This window comes from Leptonychotes weddellii, chromosome 14, assembly GCF_054177405.1.
Source record: "Leptonychotes weddellii isolate Sample4059 chromosome 14, ASM5417740v2, whole genome shotgun sequence".
NCBI lineage: Eukaryota > Metazoa > Chordata > Mammalia > Carnivora > Phocidae > Leptonychotes > Leptonychotes weddellii.
This window is the reverse complement of record NC_138382.1, coordinates 79230479-79254086: the sequence shown is the minus strand read 5'-3', so window position 1 is coordinate 79254086 and position 23608 is coordinate 79230479. Positions and strand designations below refer to the sequence as shown.

Here is a 23608-nt window from a genome sequence, read left to right as displayed (position 1 = left end):
CACCCGGGGCAGCACTGTGGGGTTCTGCCCGACCGCCCCCTCTGCTGGGAGGTCTCAGAGGGCAGCGGCAGAGCAGGCCAGAGAGGGGTGGCTTGGCCCTGCAGCTAACCGGAGAGCAGCCGGGCCTGGGAGGGGTCACACCTGTCCGCCAGGGTTTGGGGTTGGGAGGGGCGAGGGCTGATCACCTTCCCTGGCCAGGCCCCATGGTGCCCCACCCCCGTTCCAGAGTCCCTACAACAAGGGGGTGTCCAGCCCGTGTGGCTCACGGTGACCTGCTCTGCTGTTGGCTTGGAGCCTCTACAGACGGGAGATGGGCGGACGGGGGCCCTCGGGGACACTTGGCACGCTATGGCCAAGCCCAGTCAGACAACACTGACCCGACGCCCCGGTGGTGGTCTCCGTCCAGAGCCCCGAGGCCGCCGATCCAGGCCCCCTCAGGCTAGAGCACCTCCGCGTACCTTCCTTCCACCCTGCTCCCTCCTTGTCTTTTTTCCCAACAAGATCCAGTATGGGATCTGTGACATGGGGGTCCTAGAGGAAGGCCTGAAGGGGGTGGTGGGAGTCCCGAGGACCCCGCAGGTGCGTGCCCTTTGGTGTCTTCTCGTCCATAGTCGGGGGCACTGTCCCACGCATGCGTCCGTTCCTTTTCCCATGAGCACCGTCTGGTCCGACAGAGGCCGCTCCACGTTCTCAGTGGGCTCCGGCCTTGGTGCTCCCGTGCCCTGCTGGGCACCCGGGCCTTGCCAGTCTTCTTCGGGGTAAACAGCATTGCGTGGGCTCGCTGACCACACCCCTGCCCTGTGGCTGGCTGCACCCTCCCCCCACACGCACTGGGCCGGGTGACCTCCCTAATCCCAGCTCCCCGGCACTGCCTGAGGTGCTTTGGTTTTGGGGAAGGGATGGAGAGGTGAGTGTTTCCCAAACCGAGGGCCGAGCAGGGGATTCCCTTGAGGCTGGAAGGGTGATTTGGAGACAGTGCTCTGAGGTGTGTGACCCAGGCCGCCTCGTCCAGGTGGCAGGGCCCCAGCACAGCGAGGAAAGCCTGGAGCGATGGTCCCCAGTCTGTGGGGTCCCAGGCCCCGGGGGCGAGTGCTGCACTCAGCAGTCAGGGCGGCCTTGCGCTGCTCCCCGTGCTGCCCAGCACCCCCCGGCCCGCGGTGCACGTGTTCTGGCCCCAGCGGCCCCTGGGAAGGTCATGGCCCTGGGTTGTGGGTCACAGCCTCTCCTGTCTGGTGGTCACAGGCTCCGGGGTGTACATCACACGCGGCCAGCTGATGAACTGCCACCTCTGTGCAGGGGTGAAGCACAAGGTCCTGCTGCGGCGGCTCCTCGCCACGTTCTTTGACAGGTGGGTCCCTGGGCCGGTGCGGAGGCTTCTAGGGTCTCCTCTGGCAACGAGCTCACGGCGGCCTCGCCTTCGTGGCCCCCCGCCTTCCTGACGTCCCGCCACGGCGTCAGCCCGAGGACTGTGAGGCTGTGCGGGGAGAGGGGGTGGGCAACACCCACCCAGACGGCCCGGCTCTCCTGGACACGCCCCTCCCCCGCCCCTGCCCCCGCCCCTGTGAAACGAAGAGCCCCACTGATTCACGTGGGCCGAGGAGCCCCGTGCCCAAGGGGCTTTGCTCCCCTCCTGTGTCTGGAGGGTGGTACCGGCCCCTGGAAATGAACAGCAGTGCCAGGGGCGGCTGCTGGGCAGGTCCCATTCCTGCGGCGCCTCTGGCCAGTGGCCTCACTGCCCCCCACCTTCCCCGCCAGGAACACTCTGGCCAACAGCTGCGGCACAGGTATTCGCTCCTCCACCAGCGACCCAAGCCGCAAGCCTCTGGACAGCCGGGTTCTGAACGCTGTGAAACGTGAGTGCCCCGGGGCCCCCTGGGTGGGCTGGAGGGGCTGCCCGGGTCTCCGTGGCGCCACGCTGGCCCCCAGGGCAGGGGAGGCAGGGAGGAAAGAGCAGCTCTCGGGAGCCAGGTCTCGAGGTGTGAACGTTCTTGGTAGGTTTCCAGGCATGATGGATTCAGCTGCGTGCGAAACTATTTTAATATGTGAAATAGATCTAATTTTCCTTTTTGAACAAAACCCCTTATTTACATTTCGAGGCTATTTTGAGCCTTTGCCATCTGCTCACCGACTTCTGCCTCCCGCTCCCGGGTGCGTGGGGGCGGAGCCCGGTCCGTCTCCGCAGCCCAAGGCTGCCCCTGGTCCCAGCTCCCCCCGCCCCGGGATGGGGAGGGGCCTGCCGTCCGCGCAGACCACCCGGGCCACCAGCGGGCCCTCCCACGGCGGTCGGCACACGAAACACCGTCTCCCTTCCTTGCTTGGAAAGCATGTTTCGTGAGACTAATTCTGTCTTAGAGCAAAGAGGGGCCTTTGCGGTCGGTAGTTATGGTCCCCAAGCTGGTGTGCCGGCTGGGCTCCGGGAAGAGGCGGGGGGTGTGCTGCGATGCTGGTGTGAGGGGCCCGCCCCGGGGACCTGTGTCCGGCCCCCAGGCTGCTTGCAGAGCTGGGTCCTGTGGCTCCCGGTGGAGGGGAAGGAGGGGAATGCCGGGGTGCTGATAGGCCCCGCTGCCGCTTCCTCCTGGCTGGGCGCTGGGCCCAGGACAGGTGTGGACCGGCTCCCGCCGTGCTCCTCGTCCAGCCTGTGTGAAGAGCCTCTGATGAGGGTGGAGAGGCCCAAGCTTCGGGGTGGGCAGGTGCCCGGGGCTGCCTGACTTCGGGGCCCTGCCCTGACGGCCCTTCTGGTCAGAGCAGCGTCCTCGAGCAGGCTTGTCTCCGCAGGCCCTGGGACCCAAGGCGGGTGGGACAGAGAAAGTGAGGCCCAGAGATGCCAGGGACCTGCCCAAGGCCACACAGCCAGCCAGTGCGCGGGGAGGCCCACAGCCCTGTGCCGACGCTGCCTGTCCCTCCTCCCCTGGACATTCGGCCAGAGGCTGTCCCGAGGGAACAGGGCAGGGCCCCCGGGACGACCACTGGTCTGCAAGCTGAGGCCAGCAAGGACCTGGCTGGCCACGCGGCCCGCGGTGCCGGTGGGCAGCAGGGTGGAGGGCAGCGCGGAGGCCCCGGCCCGGGCCCCCGGGTCGCTGACGCCCGCCCCCCCGCGCCCTCTGCTTGCAGTGTACTGTCAGAACTTTGCCCCCAGCTTCAAGGAGAGCGAGATGAACGTCATCGCAGCGGACATGTGCACCAACGCGCGCCGTGTCCGCAAGCGCTGGCTGCCCAAGATCAAGTCCATGCTGCCCGAGGGCGTGGAGATGTACCGCACGGTCATGGGCTCCTCGGCCGCCGGCGTGCCCCTCGACCCCGACTTCCCGCCCGCTGCGGCGCAGGTGTTCGAGCAGCGCATCTACGCCGAGCGGCGGGGCGAGGCCGCCACCATCGTGGCCCTGAGGACTGATGCCGTGAACGTCGACCTGAGCGCCGCCGCCAACCCCAGCTTCGACGCGGGCGAGGAGGCAGACGGGGCCGGCTCGGTCATCCAGGAGGTGGCCGCGCCTGAGCCGCCGCCGCCCGCGGCCGCGCAGAGCCCCCCGGCGCCCTTCGAGCAGGGCAGCGCCAGCTCCAGCCGGCCGCAGACGCCCGCGGCGCCCCGGAGACAGGAGGCGTCCTACGCGGGGACCTTGTAGAGGAGCCGCCGGGAGCCTCGCGGGACCGGTACTAAAGCTGCTTGCATGCGTTACTAATACAAACAAATGTGATCAAGCCACTTACCTACGGGACTGCTACTGTTGCCTGACAAAAATGTGATTTTTATCCTGCTTGTATTTAAAGTTCATGAAGGAAACAAATGCATTCGTTATACCGTAAAGGATTAGTCCGCTGGTGACCTAGTTGCGAGGCAGGTCCCAGGGCTCTTTTGGATCTGCGAGGTTCGTCTCCGGGCTGTGGGCCCCGACCCCGCTCTGGAGGGGCGAGAGCCCGCGGCCCCGGTGCCCGGGCCCTGCGGCGTGGGGCACGCGTCTCCCAACACTCGCTGCTCGTCTGGGGGACCCCGCCCGCCCCTTTGGGGCCAGGGGCCAAACTCCTCTTGTTTTCCCTTCTTCCTGAGACTCGGGGCTCCGGCCTGCCGGGTCCCCCGCGTGCACGGGGTGCGGGAACACGTGTGTGAGTGTGCGCGTGTGTGTGCGCGTGTGGGGGGCAGCAGAGGGGAGGGAGAGGAGGTGCCCCTCCGTCCCTCCCGCCCCACGCCCGTGGGCCCTCCCGGCCCCCTCAGCTCCATGGCCCCCGGGGCCCGCCGGCTCTGCCTGGCCGCCCGCCGTCCTGTGGTGCAGCCCACCGCCCTCAGCCATGTTGGGATTACGTTTGTTTGTTTGTTTTTGTCTTAATTCAGATCTATTTCATGTATGGTTTGAAAACTTTCAGACCCAAAAGAGCAAAAAATTAGGGAGGATTTGGTGTCCCTGCCCTCAACCCACTATGCTTTGGGCTGGGTCATCTGTGGACCGCGTCCCGCCCAGCCCTGGCCCAGGTCCCACGCGCCTCCTGTCAGGAGCGGGGGTGGGGGTCCCAGGGAGACACAGCCAGGGTGTGTGGCGGAGGAGGGGCTGGGGGCCCCGCTTGGCCAGGCTGGGCTGGGGCGGGCCCCCCGTACTGTGCTGAAAACCTTGGGGCCGGGTGGGCGGGCGGTGGGCACGGGCCAGGCTGCTGGGCAGTTTGCAGGAGGAGCCCGGGAGCAGCAGGGTGGAGGTTCTGGAATGCGTGTGGCAGGGTGCAGTAAGGAGGGGCCCTAGAAACTGTTGGCTTGTTTGAGGCTGGAAGGCTCACGTTGAAGTTCAGTTGCTGTTTTTTGGTGAGCGAGGGCATGGGTTGTGCGCACACGTGGCCACTGGTCTGGGGGCTTCCTGAGCCCCAGGCAGTCTGGTCCCGGGGAGACCAGACACTCCTCCATTCCCGGACGTGAGGGGGTCTGTTGGTCCCCCTCCTCAGCACTCTGCCTCCCCTGACCGGGTGCGGAGCAAGCCCACCACACCCCCTGTGTGCACAGGGCCGAGCAGGTGTGGCTCAGCCTCCCTGTGACCCACAAAGCTGAGCCTCCCCCGGCTGCAGGCAACCTTGGGGGCTTAGGCATCTTTCCACTCAGGTTCCTCCTGACTGCTGCCCTGTGTGGAGAGGCTTTGGGGGAGACCCGGGCTGGGCGTGGAGCCTCCAGGCCTCCTCCGGCCGGGCCAAACATGTGCCTGCCCTCCAGAAAGATCTGATGGCTCCCAGGAAGGCGTGGGGAGACCTTGGGCAGGCCCGTGGGGAGCTCGTTTCAGCCCCTGTGCCCGAGGGCAGGGGGGTCTGGGCCTGAAGAGACTGCACTCCTGCTAGGGCTCCGAACCAACCACCTGGCCTAGAGGTGAGCCTCTCTCTCTCCCCGCCTCTTTCTCCCCTGACCTGGGCCCAGGTGGGCTTGGAGCTGCATGAGCCTGGGGCCCCAGGCCACTCAGGACCTAACCCTCTTGGAACTGAGAGGCCAACCCCCAGCATCCTCAGGCGGCCACTGGGGGGTGGAGGTGAGGATGGGGAGGGTTGACCCCCATCCCCCTCTGCAGCTTCCCTTCCTGACCCCAACGTGCACTTTAATTTGACCATCCCTGAGGACCCCGGGGAGACGGCTGGCCTGTCCTGGCCGTCAGCAGAGGGCTTGCGCGCTCGCTCTCCCTCTCCCCCTCTCTTTCTCCTCCACTCCAGAGTGGGAGCGGCCCCCGACCTGAGGCCAGGACACGAAGGGGTGCCCTTGGCCCGGCGGCGGCAGCGCCCACACAGAGGAGGCCTGACCGCTGCTCAGGCCAGCACAATGTCCCGTGACCTCTGTCCCTTAATCGTTTATAACCGCCGTCTGTTTTGTTGTTCTGGGTAAGGAAGGCAAGAGCTATACGTGAAACTTGAATACTTCAATGTGAATGGGTTCTGAGCTCTCCCTGTGCCCCGGGCGGGCCAGGCCGAGCGTTTTGCACTAATGTGTCCCGCGGTGGACGTGGGTCCGGAGCGTTTGCAGACGGGCATGGCTGATGATTGTATCTGCCGGGGCGCTCCCTCCGCGTCCTGAATGTTCCGCGGGGCGGGCAGCGGCGGGCCTGGGCTCGGAGGGGCCTTCCAGAGTGCCTTAGCATCTTCTGATCATTTTTCCCAAGGAAAACCAATTAAGAAAACCGGACCCTCCCCCTCCTCTGTTTACAAGACGACTAATTCCTGTCCTGTGAGCGTGATCCTGACTCACCCAGACCCCGTAGACCGAGAGACAAGCCACTCAGTATTTATGACATGTCTGCACCTTTATTCCCGAGCTTGACTATTAGCAATACGCATACACTATGTAGTCTATTATAGAGCTAAGTTAGACCCGCGCCGTTTTGAGGAGGAGAGAAGGGACTGGACCCCGTCGGAGTGGACGTGGCGGGCAGCCGGCCGGGCCCCCATCCTCACCCGCCCTCCCCGGCGGATGGGCTCTGCTGAAGGAGGCAGCTGGGACGGAGTGCAAAAGGTCCAGAAGCAGGGGCCGGGGGGAGGACGGATACTGTGAGCTGGCGGGGCCGCCCGGCCGGTGCACCTCGGTACTTGAATTCTGTCTTGTGTTCTGCACTGTGTCTGCTCTCACCCAGAGTTCTCTGTGGTTGCTTAACTTTGCGTTGGATTCGATAGTCTTGCCTTGCCCCCTGAACGTGGCCGTGGCCGTGGATGAGCGGCCGGGGGGAGAGACCGTCCCGGGAGCAGCCCGGCTGCTGTCTCCTCGGGGGAAGCTCGTTCTGGGGCAGTTGTGTTTGTAGCTGGGAGGGACGCAGGGGGGAGGGGAGTGGCGGGAGCGGGGGCGGGGACTCTGGGGTGCCCGGCCCTGACCTGTTCCCCCTTAACGGCGGAACGTTCTAGTGCCAGCCCAGTGCCACCCCCAGCCACTTACTGCTTAGATTCCCCTCAGATGGGTTATATTTATGGAAGTATCTTGATGCCGGTGGAAGGAGGCTGATGGCCCATTAACCAACCGAAAACTGCGAGGAAAACCTCTGCCTCTGCCGGCAGTAAACCCTAAACACAGAATCAAGAGTTCAGAGCTGTCTTGAGCTTTAACTACTGTTTCAGAACGTTGCTGATGCATAAATTTGTCATTATGTCAGGCAGCTCCGAGCATGTCGCCCGCCACCGGCCGGAGATCGTTAGGGCTTGGTACAAGATGTTTGTAATGTGGCAAAGGTTTTGGGTTTTGTTTGTTTGTTTTGTTTCGTTTCTTTGGAAAAAAAAAGAAAAACGAAAAGGAAAATTATGCAGAATCTAAAGCATTCAGATTGGACAACCTGCTTGAATTCTGATCAACCCCTTCATTGTTAGCGTTTTGCACATGATTGTAATTTTTATGTCAAAAGAAGCCAAAACTTGCAATACTATTTTTAGCAGACAAAAAAAAAGAACTAAGTATAAAGTGTATAAATATTTTTGACTTGAACATTTGGATGGCACTGGGTGCAAACAGACCATTCATCCTTTGGACGGAATGTTTGGGAAAAAGAGCCTTTTTACAAAGAGACGGTTGATGTCCAGTCTGGTGAGGGGTGAAATCCTACTGTAACTCACGACTGTTAAACAATAAATAAATGAAACCACTGTTCCTTGTGCCGTGGAGCAGGTTTGTTTTCCTAGGACCCACCCCCCAGCCCCCTGAGCGAGCGAGTGGGCTCGTTCCAGCCCCAGCAGGTGCGTCCGCTTCTCCTCCTGCTCTTGTTGGGTTTGAGTCTCGGCTGACGCCACACCAGTCACTCAACCTACAGAGACGCCCCCCAGCGGCCAGGAAACCCAGGGCTTCCGCGGCGTGCCGAGCCAGGTGCAGGAGGTGGAAGTCCTTGCAAACAGAAGGATGTGATCGTTAATTGTAAAGCGCTTTGTAAAATTCACATTTACAGAATAATAAAGTCAGTTCAAACCCAAGTGGCCTGCGCTTTGCTCCGTCAGTGGGACCTGGGGAGACATTGCGGAGCCAGGGGGAAAGCCGACTGTTGGGCAGGGTGACCCGGTGACTCGGGACACCCCCAGGAGCCAGGATCACCACGTGGGGGCGGGGCCTCCCCAGGCTTGTTGCCCACTGTCCACCCAGGGCCAGAGATCCGGCTGCGGGGGTCCAGAGCCACTGGGCCCACTTAACCTCCCCCTCCCCCAATCTTACCTTACATGGGAAGGGGGCTGGGTGCAAGGGGGCTGTCACATGCTTGTGCGAGAGCCTTGGGCTGGCCTGGGAGGGGCTCCTTTTCTTTCTATTGTCTGCAAACTGGGAAAGCCACTTCACCTGGCTCACCTGCCTGCCACCCGCCGCCAGGTGTGAGGCTACCTCCTTCCAGTCCCCCAGCCGCCTCCCCCTGGGCCAGGTCTGCCCCCACATGGACAGAGGGGGAATTGCAAATGAACAGCAGGCCCCCCGGCCTGACCTGGAGCCCCTGGTGCGAGGTGGGTGGGTGGCATCTTCCAACCGTCTGTGGCGCCGTCCCCACCGGCCCAGCTCTGGACTGGGGTCCTCAGATTCAGGAAAGCCTGGCAGCTCACGGCCTCCTTTGTTTCTCTGCTGTGTCCACAAGAATGTTTGTGAGCTCCCCCTGAAACCTGGGCCCTGGGCGATCGAGGCTTTGCATCAGGATGTCCCTCAGCCCTGGGTTAGGCCCCTCGCACGTGCTTCCCACACCCGGACACCTGTGTGGTGGGCTCCTGTCTTCTCAGCTGCACCGCTGGTCTCTGCCTGAGCTAAGCCATGGGTGTATTTATTTGCTCACTTGTTTAGCGGGCTTCTCCCAAGGGTAGGGGTCTGTAGGTCTGCTTCATGGTTACGTCCCCAGAATGGGGTCCCCTGGAGCCATGGCCAGCACAGAGCAAGCACAACGTCTAAAATGAGTGGCCGTGGTTTTCAGAGGGGCCCTTGCACTGGGGAGCCCTGCATCCACGGTCAGCACATCACACTCTCTCCCCAGGAAAGCCCAAGGAGCCTGGCCCAGGAGGGGAGCTGCGTATGTGTGTCCCTGCCCCACTGCCAAGCCCAGCTCTGGCCACCGGGGCAGCGTGCCACTTCTGGTCTTGTTTTCAGAGCTGTTCCCTGCCACCCCCAGCCAGCTGACCGGCGTTATCTCGGGCCTGTGCAAGGCCCTTCCCACCCACGCCTCAAAGCTGCTGGATGGGGTAGATTCCCCTGTCATCTCCCTGGGCTGGTGGAGATAGCCCACCTCTGGGCCATGGGACATGCACGTGGGAGGCCCTGAAGCCCCCTCACGGGCCTCCAAACGCCCCACCCAGGCGGTCCAGGGCCAGCTGAGGCCCATGTGGGGTGGGAGTACCAGGAGGGTCTGGGCTTGGAACCCAGTTCTGCCGGGACCCTGTGACATGGGGTCTCTTGGTGTTTCAGGAGGAGGGCCCAGGCACCTGTGAGCCAGGGCTCTGTTCCCCACCCCCCAGTCTGAGCCCCTGTCCTTCAGCTGGCCTCCCTGCCCTCGCAGTCTGGACGGAGACTGGCTGAGGCATCAGAAGCTCAGCCCCTCCTCTCAACCCTTTGTCCTGTCCTGGGAGGAGGGTGCAGAGTCAGCAGGACCAGAGGCTCTGCCCTGGAGCCCTTTGTCCTCAGCATAAAGGGTCGGACCCCTGGGGTGGGGTTGGTTCTGAGCCTGTGGAGGAAGGGCCTGCTGGTCCAAGCTGTGCAGAGGTCAGGGTGAGGTCCTGGCCAGTGCGGGGGGTGAGCAGGGAGGAGGGCGGGCCTGGGGTCTGGGGGGCCTGGCCAGTGTGGGGGGTGAGCAGGGAGGAGGGCGGGCCTGGGGTCTGGGGGGCCTGGCCAGTGCGGGGGGTGAGCAGGGAGGAGGGCGGGCCCGGGGGCTGGGGGCTCCCACTCGTCATTGACAAGCTTTGAGTGGCGTGTTCTTCACAACCCCCACTGGGTGGGCACCGTCCCTCCCTGGAGGGGAGACTGAGGCCCTGCACTGAGCAGCCGGTGCCGTGAGGGTCCCCGCCCATCCGCTGTTGCCGAGGAGGCTTGGGGCGGATCAGTCTCAGCTCTGCCTTATGTCCATTCCATCAGGTGGCCCCAGGAGGGCCAGGTGGGTCTACTGGGAAGTGGACACAGACACTTGTCCAGGGACCACTGGGGGATCTCCATCGGGAAGGAAAGGAGAACAGTGGGCAGGTGGGCAGTAGGTTAGGGCCCTGGGTCGGGAAGGGAGGGTAGGGCCGGGGAGGAGGGATGGGGTCTTAGATGCACCCAGCTCAGACATTTTGGTTACCACCCACACGGGGGATGAGCACACCGGGGACGAGCAGGAGGTAACAGTAGGTGTTTACAGAGGTCGGGCTGCCTGTGTGCCTGGTGGGGGGGGGGGCACGATGCCTTCCCCCCTGGGTGCTGTTTCTTGGGCTCCCCGAGGGTGTCTGTGGCCAGTGGTGAGAGCGGGGGCTGGGGCTGGGAGGGGCCCAGGAGCCTGTAAGGTGGGGTGGGGATGCATCAGGTGCCCTCAGTGGGAATACAGCCATGAGGGTGGGCTGGAAGGGACCTCTGGCCCAGGTCTGTTCTTCCCCTGTGACCCACCTCGAGGGGGCCTCCCTCAGTGTGAGGGAGGCCGTTCCAGGTGGGCCAGGGTGTGAAGGCTGCTGTGATCCCAGGTCCCCGCCCAGAACTCCCTGGGCCCCCTTGTAGGGACTTTGTAATAACTAGGGGGCCTATGGAGAGAGGGGGCGGGGAGGGTAGAGGAGCCAAAGCGGGCACCATTCTGGCCCAGCAGTGACAGCACCGGGGGTCTCATCCGGATCCCCAGGCCCACACAACCCACACTGGGGAGGCAGGTCCTGCTGTGCAGAAGCTGCTCCCAGCCCCCTGGGACCCATAATTGACTAACTGCTCCAGACAGACAGCGGAGCTGGGACATGGATGGCATTGCCTCGAGGGGCGGGGGCGTGTGGAGGCCCTGATTTCCAGGAAAGGCAGCCTGTTTCTCCAGGGCTGGCCATCAGGAGCTGGGAAGAGCAAGGCCTTGACCGGGGCCAGCCAGGCTGGGACAGGGCCCATGTGCCCTGGGCTGGGTGCATGGCCTGGGGCCGGCTAGCACCTGCCTCAGTTCCCCCTCACAGGAGGGCTGGGCTGGTGCATGTGTGTGGCTGTAGCCCAGCTCCATCAGTTAGGGACAGAAGCAACCCCGGCAAGAAGCCCGCCATGTGTGTCCCTCTGGCCTCCCTATGGTGGGGCAGGTTCTGGAAAAGGGCTCCCCCAGCAGCACTGGGCACCTCGTTCAGAAGGCAGCTCTCCCTGGTATGGGAGGTTCCGGGGGGCCCCATGCTGGCACCCCAGATGGGCCCCACCTGCTTGTAAGCCAGCCCTTGGGGCATCCAGCTCTGTGGCCCTCACCCTGCTCAGGCCTTTGGCCAGCCCTTCTCCTGGAGTAGGGCAGGGGGCAGAAGCTCACCCCCAAGGAAGCAGTCAGGGCCCCAGCTGGGGGGCTGCACTTGGGCAGGAGGGGAGGAAGTCACCCCTAGCAGCAGGGTGTTCAAATATAGGCCCCTGGGCAGCCCCCCAGGGACAGTCCATAAGGCAGGGGTGGGGAACGTGACCTCCACAGGCCCTGGCGGTCTGGGTCTCCATTCAGAGCTGTTTCCTGAGCCCCCTCCTTCCCCTAGGCCCATGCAGGCCTGGATGCAGCTTGGGGCTGGGAGAGCATTTCCTGCCCTGAGGGAATTAGCAGCCCCGTGGACCCTGAGCCACCCCGGAATTAACACTCCCAGCCTCCCTGCCACCTGGGACCTTGGCTGCTCAGCTGTCCCATTCCTTCATCCATTGGCCGGGCCCCTCCCCGGACCCCCCCCCCGCCCCCGTCCTCAACCCCCAGTGATGTGGCACTGAAGGGACTCTGGCCCGGAGGAGACCCGGGTTTGAGGTCTAACTTAGGGCCGTGAGCTGTGAGACTGGCATGCATCTGCCCATCTCTGGACCTCGGCTTCGGCCTCCAGACTGCAAGGTCTCTGCAGTGGGCCCCCCACCCACAAGGCTCCCCGGTCCCTCGTGGGGAATCCACCTCCCACGGCCACACTACCCATTACACAGGGTGGCCCTATGGCCTGCAGAGGCTGAGGCTCGCGGAGGGGCGTGGCCACGGCACACAGCCCCGCCCCCGCCCCGCCCCACCCTCCCCTTGGATCCCCAGCCCACCAGCACCAGGCTGCCGGGAGCCCCGAGGGCTGATGCGCCTGGCAGCGAGCTGTGGAGAGGGGCAGGTGCTCCCAGTTTTCGCTTCCTGCAGGGCACCCGAGCCACACAGATGGGGGACCGGGGTCATGTGGAGGGGGATTGGGGTGCAGAGCTTAGGGTGGAGAAGGATGGCCTCCGGGCCAGGACAGACTCCAACCCTCCCCCTCCAACAGGCTCCAGGCTTGGACTGGCTGCTTCTCTCCCTGACCACGAAGTGGGGGTGAAAAGGAAGGCCCCGCCCTTTGAGGACATGGGGCGAGGCAGTGGGGTGGGAGAGGCCCAGGGGGAGAGGAGGAGAGGGGAGGGCAGGGGAGGGGGGAGGAGGGGAGGCGGGCAGAGCTGGACTCACCACCTGGAGGCCCTGGGGGTTGGAAGGGGTCCCTCTGGGCTCAGGGATGGGCTGCAGGGGTGCTTGGCCTCTGTCTCCACACTGGCCCTGGGTAGCCACTGGGCTTCAGGACCCCATGCACCCCTTCCAGAGCCTCCCCAGGCCAGGGCTCCATGCAGACCCAGAGCCAGCCTGGGCTGGAGGGCTGACTTGTGCCCTGGCTTCAGCCCTCATGGGGACTCCAGTTCCAGGGGACATGCCAGGAGGACGTGCACTGCCCAGTGCTGGCCCAAGAGCATGTCCAGGACTGAGCGGTGGAGCCCCTCCCGCAGGGGACACTGGACTTCGATTGGAAGGGAACCATCAGGCCACCCCAGCCAAGCAGAGCGGGACTGGCAAGGCAGGCATGGCTGGGAGGGAAATTGAGACCCGATGCCAAAATGCTCAGGAAAGCCCAGCCTTGATCGGATGGGCTTTGCTGGAGACCCACCCCAAGTGGGAATACATCAGTGATTAGGCCTGAAAGCTCGGGCCATTTAGCTTTTATTCGATTGGCAGAGAGGCCCTCTGTGCCCTCTGCTTTTTGCCGCTTGATTATATGTCTGGGCTCAAAGTACCGCTCCTGGAATGCAGGCGGCCGGCAGGACTCATTGGGATGGAAATCAATTTGATTAGTGAGCAGTCGAATAGAATACCGTGAGGACTGAGGCTGTGATCCAGGCGGAAGCCAGCTCCGCAGACGTGGAACTTTCTGAGGACACGCCTGTGTGGAGGGACTTACGCAGAGGGAGCCATGACTGGGGGTGGCGTGGGCCCCCTGGCAACACCCGGGGCTGGTGGAGTAGAAGGCTCCCTGCTGCTTTCTCCCTCCTTGGCCTGACGTGCATTCAGCTCCTCTGGGCCTCAGTTTTCCCCTCCATCAAATGGGATCTGGCTGCCACGAAGGGGCCACGCTCACACGGTCCACAGTGGTGCATGGTGCAGAGTATACATTCAGTCAATGCTGGCCAGGCGGGTTCTGCTCAGGCAGGGCAAGAACCCAGTTCCCCGGCCCGCATACACTCGGACCCCTGAAGGAGGCCAGTGGGGGATTCTGTACTCAGAATCCAGGAAAAGCTGGGTCCAGCAGCCAGAACCAATTACCTGAGAGACAAGGCGGGGGGGCGCTGAGTGGGGACAAGCCCTGTGTGGCCAGGGCTTATGCTCCATGAGCCTCGGCCTGGCCACTCTGAACCTTAGTCTCCTCCTCTGTAAAGGGAGCAGTAACTCTCACCTCGAAGCTGTCTCAGGAGGGGGGACAATGTCCTTCAGGCCTGCAGTACATTATAGGAGCATGGTCACAGCGGCTTCCCCTCCGGTCCTCCTCTGCTGAAGGCAGGGGTGTGAAGGGTCTGACCCTCAGCCTTCACCTCTCCATGGAGGTGGGTGCCTCTCTGAACTGCCTTCTCCTGGTGATCCCTCCAGCAGAGGGATCCAGGGTCCAGGCACCTCCAGGCCCGGGTCAGGGAGGCAGGCTGGCTTCACACCTCCTCCCCATTCCTGCACCGGAGGCACGCTCTTGCCTACACACAGCACAGGGCAGCCCCAGGGCTCCCCAGGTAGGCCTGGCATGTGTGGGCCCCTGGCAGGATGCGGCCAGGCCTCCCCCAGACGTTCAGCACTTCTGTGCTGGTCCCCACAAGGCGCCCTGGGCAAAGGCAGCTCCTGGGCACATGATGTGGGGGCGCAGAATGGGAACTGGACAGCCCCCTTCATCCCCTTGGCCAGGCGCCCTTGTGCAGTGGGCAGCCTGCATGCATGTGCACTGCGGCCCAGCTCTCAGGAGCCAGACAGGCTTGCCCCAGGGTCCCAGCTCCACTTCACCTGTGTGAGATTTTGTGAAATATCCATTTCTACCTCACTGGGGTGGCATGGGAATCGGGAATCATCTCTCCGTTTGGTATTTATAGGGCACCGACTGCATGCACCAAACGAAGTGGCTGGTGGGGGGGAACGGGGGCTGCCACCCTCGGAGTCTCGTGCTGAGTGCCGTCCCCTGGCCTGCTCTTCCTCACGCGCCGGAGGAAGCGGTGACAGTCTCCACGTAACAGACGGGGTCACCCGAGGCCGCGGACGCTGGCTCCCTCCTCTCGTCCCGCGGGCCTGCCAGGCGGTGCTGCGAGGGGACCCAGCAATGGCTCTCCGCCGTATCCGTCCCAACGAGCTGCCGGCCGAGGTCGAGACAAACACCCGTCCTCCCTCGTTCGTGGCAGCACCATTCACGGCGGCCAGAAGGTAGAAACCGCCCACGTGGCCATCAACAGACGAGGGGTTGACCAAAACGGGGTCCCCCTGGCGACGGACCGCTCCCGGCCTGGGAAAGGAGGGAAGGGCTGATTCATGCAGCCACGTGGACGAACCTTGAGGACGCGATGCTGAGTGAGAGGAGCCACATGTGGGAGGACACGCATCGTGACTCCACTTATGCCAAACGCCCCGGACAGGCAACCCCCCAGACAGACGGCGGGGCGGGGCGGGGGCGGGGGCGCGGGGCTGAACGGGCACAGGGCCCCGCTTCGGGGGAGACGTGCTGCAACTGGACAGGGGCGTTGGCTGCACGGCATCGTTGGGAACGTACGTAAGGCCAGTGGATCGCACAGTTGATAATGGTTAAGATGGTGAATTTCATCTTTTGTGTATTTGCCACAATTTGAAAAGTAACTCCTCCTGGCCAGTGGGTGGTGGAGCTGAGCCCAAATAGGGGCTCGGCGCGAGGGGCCCCACGTCAGCAGCACGGGCTTGCAGGTGGGGGCCCATCGGCCGCTAGGGCTCCGAGCGCTGAGAGCAGACTGGTGCGGGAGCGGGGGTGTCCCGGCAGGGGGGAGGTGTGGTTGTGCGCCGTTGAGCCCACGTCTGCAACGGGAGGTCTGGGATGGAAAGTCCACCCCGGAGTCAGCCAGAGGTGCTGACCCTGCTCAAGCAGGCAGCTAGAGACAGAAGCCCGGCCCGCACAGGGGCAGGGTGCAGCCAGGTGGCCCAGGGGCGCAGGAGGGAGGCACGGTGGAGCACAGAGCCGGCTTGGGCACTCTGGTCCCAGAAGGGGCTACCTGACCCCTTCCAGACCAGGAGTGACTTGGGTGAGGAGCGGCTTCCGGGGAAACTTCCAGAAACCGGGGGAAGAGAGGGGAGGCGACAAGGCCAGAGAGGTAGAGGGCAAGGCCAAGGGGAAGGCATCGAAGAGCCGGTAGACTGCCCATCCCGGTGCCCCCCACGATGTCCCCGCATGCCCTCCCACCCACCCCCAAGGTCAGCCATCCATTCGTGAACCCCAACCCCTGCAGACTGTGGGAGGAAGGTGCTCTGTCCCCCCCGCCCCCCCGCCGCCCAGGCCCATCACCCGTCCTGTCCCCTTTACAGAGAGGGCCCGTGGGCCGCCCCCAGCTACACAGACGTGTGGAGGAGAAGCCAGCACGCTTCCCCGAGTCCAGTGTCCAGGGTGGGCCCACGATGTGTTTGCCGGACACCCTGGCACGTGTCCAGGGAGGGAGAGAGCAGAGGCTCCATGGCATTCTGCGCAGCGGTCGAGGGCCAGGAAAGGCTTCCTGCTGGGGGTGCCCCAGAGCGGGCGCTGAAGGACGTCAGGGCAGAGGCACAGCCGGAACAAAGATGGGGTGGCCAGAGCCGGCCGGGGGGCCCAGCCCCGGAGAGAGGGGATGTCCTGCGGCCTTGAATGCCGGGCCCACGACACCCCTGGTCCCTGTCAGACTCCCAGGCTGGTTCTGGGGTTGTGCTCCCCGAGAGAGAGCCCTGGGCGGGCCTGCTGGGGCGGGCGGGGGGGAGCGGGGGGCGGCCCCAGGAGCCGCAGCTGTGCGTGTGAGTCCCGGAACCTTCTGTGCTGCTCTGAGTCGTGTGTTCCCTGCATTTGTATTTCGAGGAGCAGATGGTGGGCACAGTAACACTTTAAATTAAGGATTCTAGAAGCACATTAAATTTAGATTTAATAAGACAGTTATTGTATGGAAATTAAAGACCCATTGATTATTCTTTGATTATTGAGATCCACGCACTTACCGCATTCATCACCCGGATTGCACGTGAGTCAGCCTCCGTGGCCACCTGCCCTGCCCCCACCTCTAGTTTCCAGAGCCCGGTCCCTCCAGGCTGGCCTGGAGGACGTGGTGGACTCCTGCAGGAGAGAGGGATTTGCGGGTGGAGGGGGGGAACGGTGTAGGTGGCGGCCTGGAGGCTGGGCGGAGGCCGGCCTGGGAGGGGAGCCCACTGTGGGACTGGGCGGGTCAGTGGGGTGGGGGACACTTCCTGGCCTTGGCCCGTCCCTCCCAGCGCTGGCTCCTCAGGCTGTGCCCCCTGCCTGCCCAGTGGGGGTGGAAGAGCTGGGGGAAGGGGTGATTCCGGGAGCAGGCCACCCCCCACCCCCCCAGTCCCCAGTGGGCCCCCACTTCCCCTCAAGCCAGGGGCTGGAATCTGCTGAGTGCCTGGTGATCTTCTGTGGCCTCAATAAATCTGGTCACTCGGTCCCCGCTGAGAAGTGGAGGTTCCTCTGGTCTCCAGGCTGCAGGAAAGCAGCTTCCCACCCTGAGCCGATGAACACCCCTCGCTACAGTTCCGGTAACTGGCAGCCGTGCTATTGATAATCAATCCCTTTGGCCCTAAAAATGGACGTTTCTCACCTGCTCCAGTGGCCTCTGCCAGCAGCCTGGCGGGGGGGGCGGTGGGGGGGCGGTCCCTGCAGCTGCCCAGTGAGGCTGGGCAGGGGGCTGGGGGTCCGGCGTCAACCTAGGGGCTGCAGCCTTCCCTCCATGAAGGGGGCCGATTGGCTCAAGGCTTGCCCCTTTGTCACCTCCAAGAACGGACGTTGCGGTGAAGGAGTGGGAGGGTCCGGAGGGAGGTAGCCGCCCCCTGGTGTCTACCAAGCAGGACCTCTCAGGGCAAGGGCAAAATTTGGGCACTCGATCCACCCTGCAGCAGGTGGGTGCTCCCAAGGGTCTGTCACCCCTGGCTAAGGTGGCCAGATTTATCAAATAAAATACATAACCTAATTAAATCTGAATTTCACACACAAATAATTTTTTGGTATGTCCCATGCCATTGTGGGATGTTCTTATACTTAAAAAAATCACTATTTATTTGAAATTCAGAATTAACTGAGCATTCTGTATTTTACCTGGTAACCCCCTTTCCCCCCTACTGGCTCCTCCTGCCCCTGACCCCAGGCTCCCTGCCCTCCTGTGGCCCTGGCTCCTGTGCTCTGACCCATTGGCCTTCTCTCCGTCTCTGCCACAGGACCTTTGCCCATGCCAGTCCCTCCGCCAAGGCCATCCTTCCCTTTTGCCCTGGCTGCCCCACTGAGCCTACAGCCCAGGCTCAGGTATCCCTCGCTGGGATGGCCTGGGGTGGCCTCCTGGGAGGGGCAGTGGCCTCAGCCCAGCTAGTAGCCGGGGGTACTTGTTAGTGGCCCTCGCACGGCTTGAGATCAAGACCTTGTCTGCCCCTGTCTAGCCTTAGGTTGGGCTAGCCCTGCTCTGGGGGCGCCCTGCTGACCATGGGGCGGGAACTGGCCTTTTGAGGGTCTGTTTCCTCGTTTGTAAAGGGGGGACGGTGCCCACGTGAGAAATCTGGTTTCTGGTGAGGGCAGCAGAAGCCACCCTGCCTGCTTTTCTTAGGGGACGGTGGGGACCCCGAGGGTCCAAGGGGAGATGGCAGGAGGGGCCCAGGTGAGCCCAGCAGGATTGGGGGACCTGCCCCTCACCCTGCCCCCCCACCCTGCCTCTTCTTGAAAATGCAGGGGAAGGTGGGGAGGTCTCTGCTTCCAGCTGGATGCCCAGGGAAGAGAGGTCCCCAACACGCAGGAGGACCCCCAAACTGGGAAGAGGGCAGGGGTCAGCATGAGGCATCTCTGTGTCTCTGGGAGGACCAACTAGGACGAGGCCGCCTGCCTGGTGGTCTGACCTTCAGGCAGGGGAGGGGGAAGGGAAGGGGCTGCCTGCTTCCACCAGAACTGGCCCGGCACTGGGCTCTTTGGACCAAGGTCAAGGTATAAGGCAACACTAGTTACTCTCAACGCTGTTTCTGAGTCTATGATTTCATTGTGTTTTTTCACAAATTACAAAATAATTACGACGACTGGTAACCAGAGCAGCCGTGCCTTGAGCACTTGCTCTGTACCTGGAGGGAGCCAGGGGCCCAGACCCAGGAAACCTCCCTGTAACCCACAGCACCTGTCCTGCTTGCAGGGCTCCCATCCCCTCTGGGGCTCCCCAGCAGTCCCTGAAGGGGCCACCTCCCCAGAGCTCTGCACCTCCTGCTGGGGTCACAGTCCCCGTGTCCCTGAGCTGCAGAGCCGGTTTCCTCCAGGCCTACGGGGACCTGGGGTAGGGCGTGGGGAAGGCTGGGGGCACCCGGCACTGGCCCTTCTAAGAATGAGGACATTGGGCCACAGGGGAAACCTGCCCAGGAGGGGCCCCTGCTGACCCAGCTTGCAGATTAGGAAGCTGAGGCCAGGAAGAGAGGCCAGGAGGAAGCCCAGGGCCCCTGGCCCTTCCCATCTCTCTCTGCTCCCTCCTCTGCCCCGCTCCATCTCCCACCCCACATTGGAGTCCCCTCACCCTCCTGGCGGCCTGTGGAGCCTCATGGGGTTCTCCCCGCGCTGCCCCCCATCCCTCCCACATGCACTGAGACCCCGCTGCACGCTGAGGCCTGTGCCCAGACGGGTTCCCTGGGTCCCGGGCTGTCTGGGGGCAGCTGGACACACACACACACACACACACATTGGCTCGAGCACTCAGGGAGACGCCCTCCCCCTCCGTGGGAGACGGGTGGGCAGCAGCGTGATGCGGCTTCCGTAGACAGTGGTGCCAGGACAGAGGCTGGGAGGCCAGAGAGGTTGCCCTACACTCCTTCCCAGATGAGGTTGGTCAGCTCAGCCCACACGGCAGCCCACCTGGGAGGACAGATAGAGAAGAGACCCCCAGCAGGGGGTCCAAGGCCCCTCCCCGAGATCTCCAGGTGCCCACCACCCTGGGGCCTGGAGGGCGGCGGCACCGACTGTCCGCAGAGGTGGGAAGGGGGCGAGCCTGGAGGGTCTGGGCGCCAGCCGGGCACCAGAGCCCAGGCCAGGCTGCCAGGGTGGACGGGTGGGAGGGGAGGCCCCCCAGCACCCCAGCCCCCAGCAGATGCTCCTTCTGCATCTCCGCCTTGCCTGCCTTCTCCCGGTCGGGATCTGCCCGTGGGCACTGCTCACTTCTTCTGTTTAACCAGCGCGGCTTTGGCTGGGAAGCTGTCGGCGGCAGTCTGCAAACATCCCTCCCCGCTCCGCCGTGCCGCCTGCCAAGCGCCACCAGCCGACAGCTTGGCTGGCAGTCGGCTCGCACAGGCTGCCTGGCCTGGCACGGGGCTTCTCGCGCCGGTGGCCTGGGAGGGCTGTTCCCTGCTGCGCTCCGGGTCTTGCAGACTCACCGCCGGGCCCCGGCCCCCCACCTGTCCCCTGGCCTCGTCCCCAGGGCAGCCTCTGCAGACCCGGGAGGATGGATGAGATGCTGTGGGAGGAATTACAGAACTCTGGGGAGACAGGAGGTGTGGGAAGAGATGAGAAGCTCTGGGAGGGAGCGAGTGTCCCCGAGGTTTGGGGGACAGACCACCTCTTGAGGTCAACCTTGTGCCAATGCCCGAGTCCCCCTCCTTCCCAAGACACTTTTGCCGACACCCACCCTGGCTAGAGGGGGCCCTAGGCCCAGGACCTTCTCAGCGGAGCTGGACCCTTCGGGAAGGAGGTCTGCACGGCACCGACTGCAGGATAGGACCCTGTGGGCGTGAGGGATTGGCTTGGTCTCACCCGGTCAGAGCCTGGGACATGCTGGCAGGGCAACCTCTGAGGGGACCGGAGCCCCGGCCCCACCACTGTCCTGCGGCCCAGACTCCCCTGGCTGGAGGGAGAGGTTTGGGGCTGCCGGGGAACACCCCCCCATTCTGGTGTCTGGAACCCCCCGGCCTCCAACAGCTCCCAGGCCCCCAGGAGCGTCCACGCTACCTCCCCACGCTCAGCCTTCAGGACCGGGTTGCACAATTCAAAATTAATAATCATGCTGTCTCATGGCCCCATAATTAAGTGTCTGTTCATCCCGATTATTGTCAGAGAGTGATTTGTTGTTCTCCAGGCAGTAAAGATCAACCTGCCCAAGGCAGGGTCTGGGAGCAGCTTATACCCCGCCACCAGCAGCCTGTGGCCCTCTCAGGCTGGCGGGCCCCCAGCCTTGGCTTTCTGTGCAGACGCCCTGGGGGCGCGGAGGAGCGCTGGGACTTTCTCGCTGCCTTTGGGGGCTGCCGGGCAGGGGGGCCAGGGAGAGCTGCAGGCACCTGGACGCTGGGCTGGCCTCGGGCTCAGGGGCTCCTGGAGGGCAGTGCCCTCAGCACCTGGGGACACACACACACACACACACACACACACATGAACATAGCGTGTTAAGGGTGGCTCTCCAGGGCTGGGGGTCTTCATTTAGGAGCCCCCACCTGAGCCTCAGTTTCTCCACCCTCCGGAAGGGGCTGATGATCCCCCACGCCCTGTCTCCTGTGGCTGAGGGACAGAGAGAGATTCTGCCGAATGGTGGGTGGAGGGGCAATGTGCTAGACCACGGTCAGTGGCCTGCCCTGTGGTCCCTCCCCACCTGTGTCTGGGTCCCTGCCTCCTGAGACCCCTGGTCCATGAACCAGGCCATTGGGGAGCAGCCTCTGAGGCTCCAGGAGCTTGTGAGGCCCTGAGGCCCAGGGCTCGGGTGTCCAGCATGGGACAACCGCAAAGCCCCTCACGAGTGTTCCTGGGGGAGGAAGCAAGGCCCAGAGGCGCTCAGGTCCTGGAGGAGCCGGGCTGGCCTGCCTGGGCACCAAAGCCCCGCCCTCTACCCTCCGCCCCAGGCCAGAGGTCACCTAAGGGACCTGCTTCACCATCCCCGAGGGCTCCAAGGGGCACCCGGATGGAGGAGGAGGGCCCCCTCGGGCTGACAGTGAGTCCCCGGTGGTGGGAAGAGCAGAAGCCCCCTGCACACCCTGAGTGCTCCCCATGAGGAAGGAAGGAGCTACCCAAGGGCTTGCAGGGCCCTGAGCCCGCCGGGGGCCGTCCTGCACCTTGCTGGGTGGGAGCTGTGTCCACACGGCCCCGCCCCGTGCCTGCACGTCTAGCCCTAGGCATAATCCATATTCCTTTGAGCGTTTAAAAATTAGGGCCAAAATATACATAAAAGATTTTTTTTGAGGGACGAGAAAATGTGAAATAATGAGCTAACAAAAGGCATTTGGTAAACATAATCTTCTAACAAGAATTGACTTTAAAATCATGGTTATTAGCCATATTTCCTTTCAGGAGCAGCTAAAGATGCTGCAGAAGGTGAAGCAATGAATGTCTACTTTTATATTGCACATTTTAGCCCAGCAAACCACTAACGAGGTGGCGGCGTTAACCGGAGGCACTTGGCAAGCAGCCGTGGCCACTCTGGGGGTGATCGCCGGACCGCCCCACGGTGCCGCTCAGCCAGGTGCAACCCGCGGGGCTGTGCCCCCCCAGGAGGGATGGGCAAGGGCGTGGGCTGCCAGAGCCCCGGGCCTGCGTGTCCAGCAGCTCCGTAGACACGGGGGTCGGGCAACTGTTCAGGAGAAGGGGGACTCAGCCTGCGGTGGGGTCAGAAGTGAGGGCTGCCCGGAGCCGTGATGAGAGGTCAGAGTGGGGCTGGGGCCTCTGTCCAGGCCTGGTCGAGGCACCTCTGTCCCTGCTCCAGGCCCTGGACCCAGCTCAGCTAACGTGCTTCCTCCCAGCTGCCCCACTTCGGGGTGGGGGGGGGACTCGGAAGTCAGGGCGCTGAGCGGGGCTCAGGCTCAGAGCCGGCCGGGCCAGCTTTGCTCCGGTCCAGTCTGACCCCGAAGCCAGCACTCCTGCCTCTCCCTGGGCCTCAGTCTCCCCACTAGGAGCCACTGCCAGGCGTCTCCTGCCCTTACTGGCCGCCGGCATTGGCTGGGGCGGGGGACACTGGGCCGGGGGAGAGGCTGCACGGGACCCTCTCCAGGCCTGGCCACCCCTTGCCATCCCCCCAGCAGCCCCCCTGTAGGCTCTGTGCCTGACTTTCCCCTGGGCAGGGGTGGGGGGTGGGGGTGGGCAGGGGAGAAAGGGCAGGAGTGATAGCCTGTGGACACCCTGGTGCTGGCGTCTCAGCCGCTGACACCTGTGGGGGAGACAGCTTTGAGGTGAGGGCCGCGGGCCCCAAGAGGACAGCCCGGGGCTCATGGCCTGGGGGCAGGAGACAGGCCTGCTTTAAGGGCCATGGACAAGTTCTCTGGGCCTGGGAGAAAGGGACGCCTGCCACCGCCCCCACCCCCAGGCGGCTGCTGGACTCACCTCCACACGCTTCTTCCCTGGATTGTCTGGTCCCAGAGGGCCAGGGCGAGGGGCTAGTGCATTTCCTGCAACTCGACCCCTTTAAGTACGAAACGCTGTGAAATGTTTATGTTGAGAACTCTTGTAAACGTCATCTCTGGGGCCCTACCTTCTCAGGAGGCCCCCTGAGCCTCATCTCAGGAAGCTGCTGTGGGCCGGCCATCTGGGGCCAGCCTGGGATCCCCGCTCCTGGTCCCTCTGCCTGCCCTGCTTCTCAGCCACCCCCGGGCACCCCAGCCGCAGATGCTCTCTCCCGGTGAGAAAGTCACACCACTTTGGGTCAGCTCCCCATCTCCTCCTCCGGGCCCTGCTGCCCCTGCGCGGGGCGTGGGGTTGGGACGGGCACCCTCAGTCTGCCTTCGGCCCCTCCTCCCTCCAGGGGCAGGTGGTGGGAGCAGAAGGGGTCCCGGGGCCGCAGCCCCCACGTCGTGCTGCAGGGTCTTCCACCAACAAGACTCAGATGGATCTGAGACGGGTCTGCGAAGTCTCATACCTATAACTTTAAATTAAAAAAGCCATGTGCTGTTCATGTTTCTGCTGGCAGCTCTGCACAGCCCCATAAAGATCATATTATAGTACAAGCCATTATGTGCCGGTTTACTATATATACGTTTCTAAATGGTGCGGCAAACAGCGGCCTCCTTATGGGCAGGGAAGGAGAACTGGTTCATTTGGGGTAACAAATGATCCTTGATTTGAT

General features: G+C 63.6%; 2 protein-coding genes across 4 annotated transcripts in view; both read left to right on the top strand.

The window, feature by feature from the left end:
• The window catches only part of NACC2 (NACC family member 2), a 68616-nt gene extending 60723 nt beyond the window's left edge, over positions 1-7893 (top strand). For all 3 annotated transcript variants that reach the window (XM_081803926.1, XM_081803928.1, XM_006743953.3), the window contains 3 exons: positions 1243-1348; positions 1756-1853; positions 3112-7893. In XM_081803926.1, coding sequence (XP_081660052.1) covers positions 1243-1348; positions 1756-1853; positions 3112-3620 — 713 coding nt within the window. In that variant the 3' untranslated portion in view covers positions 3621-7893. The remainder of the gene's footprint in view (positions 1-1242; positions 1349-1755; positions 1854-3111) is intronic.
• The window catches only part of UBAC1 (UBA domain containing 1), a 224698-nt gene that overhangs the window by 168408 nt on the left and 32682 nt on the right, over positions 1-23608 (top strand). The window lies entirely within an intron of this gene.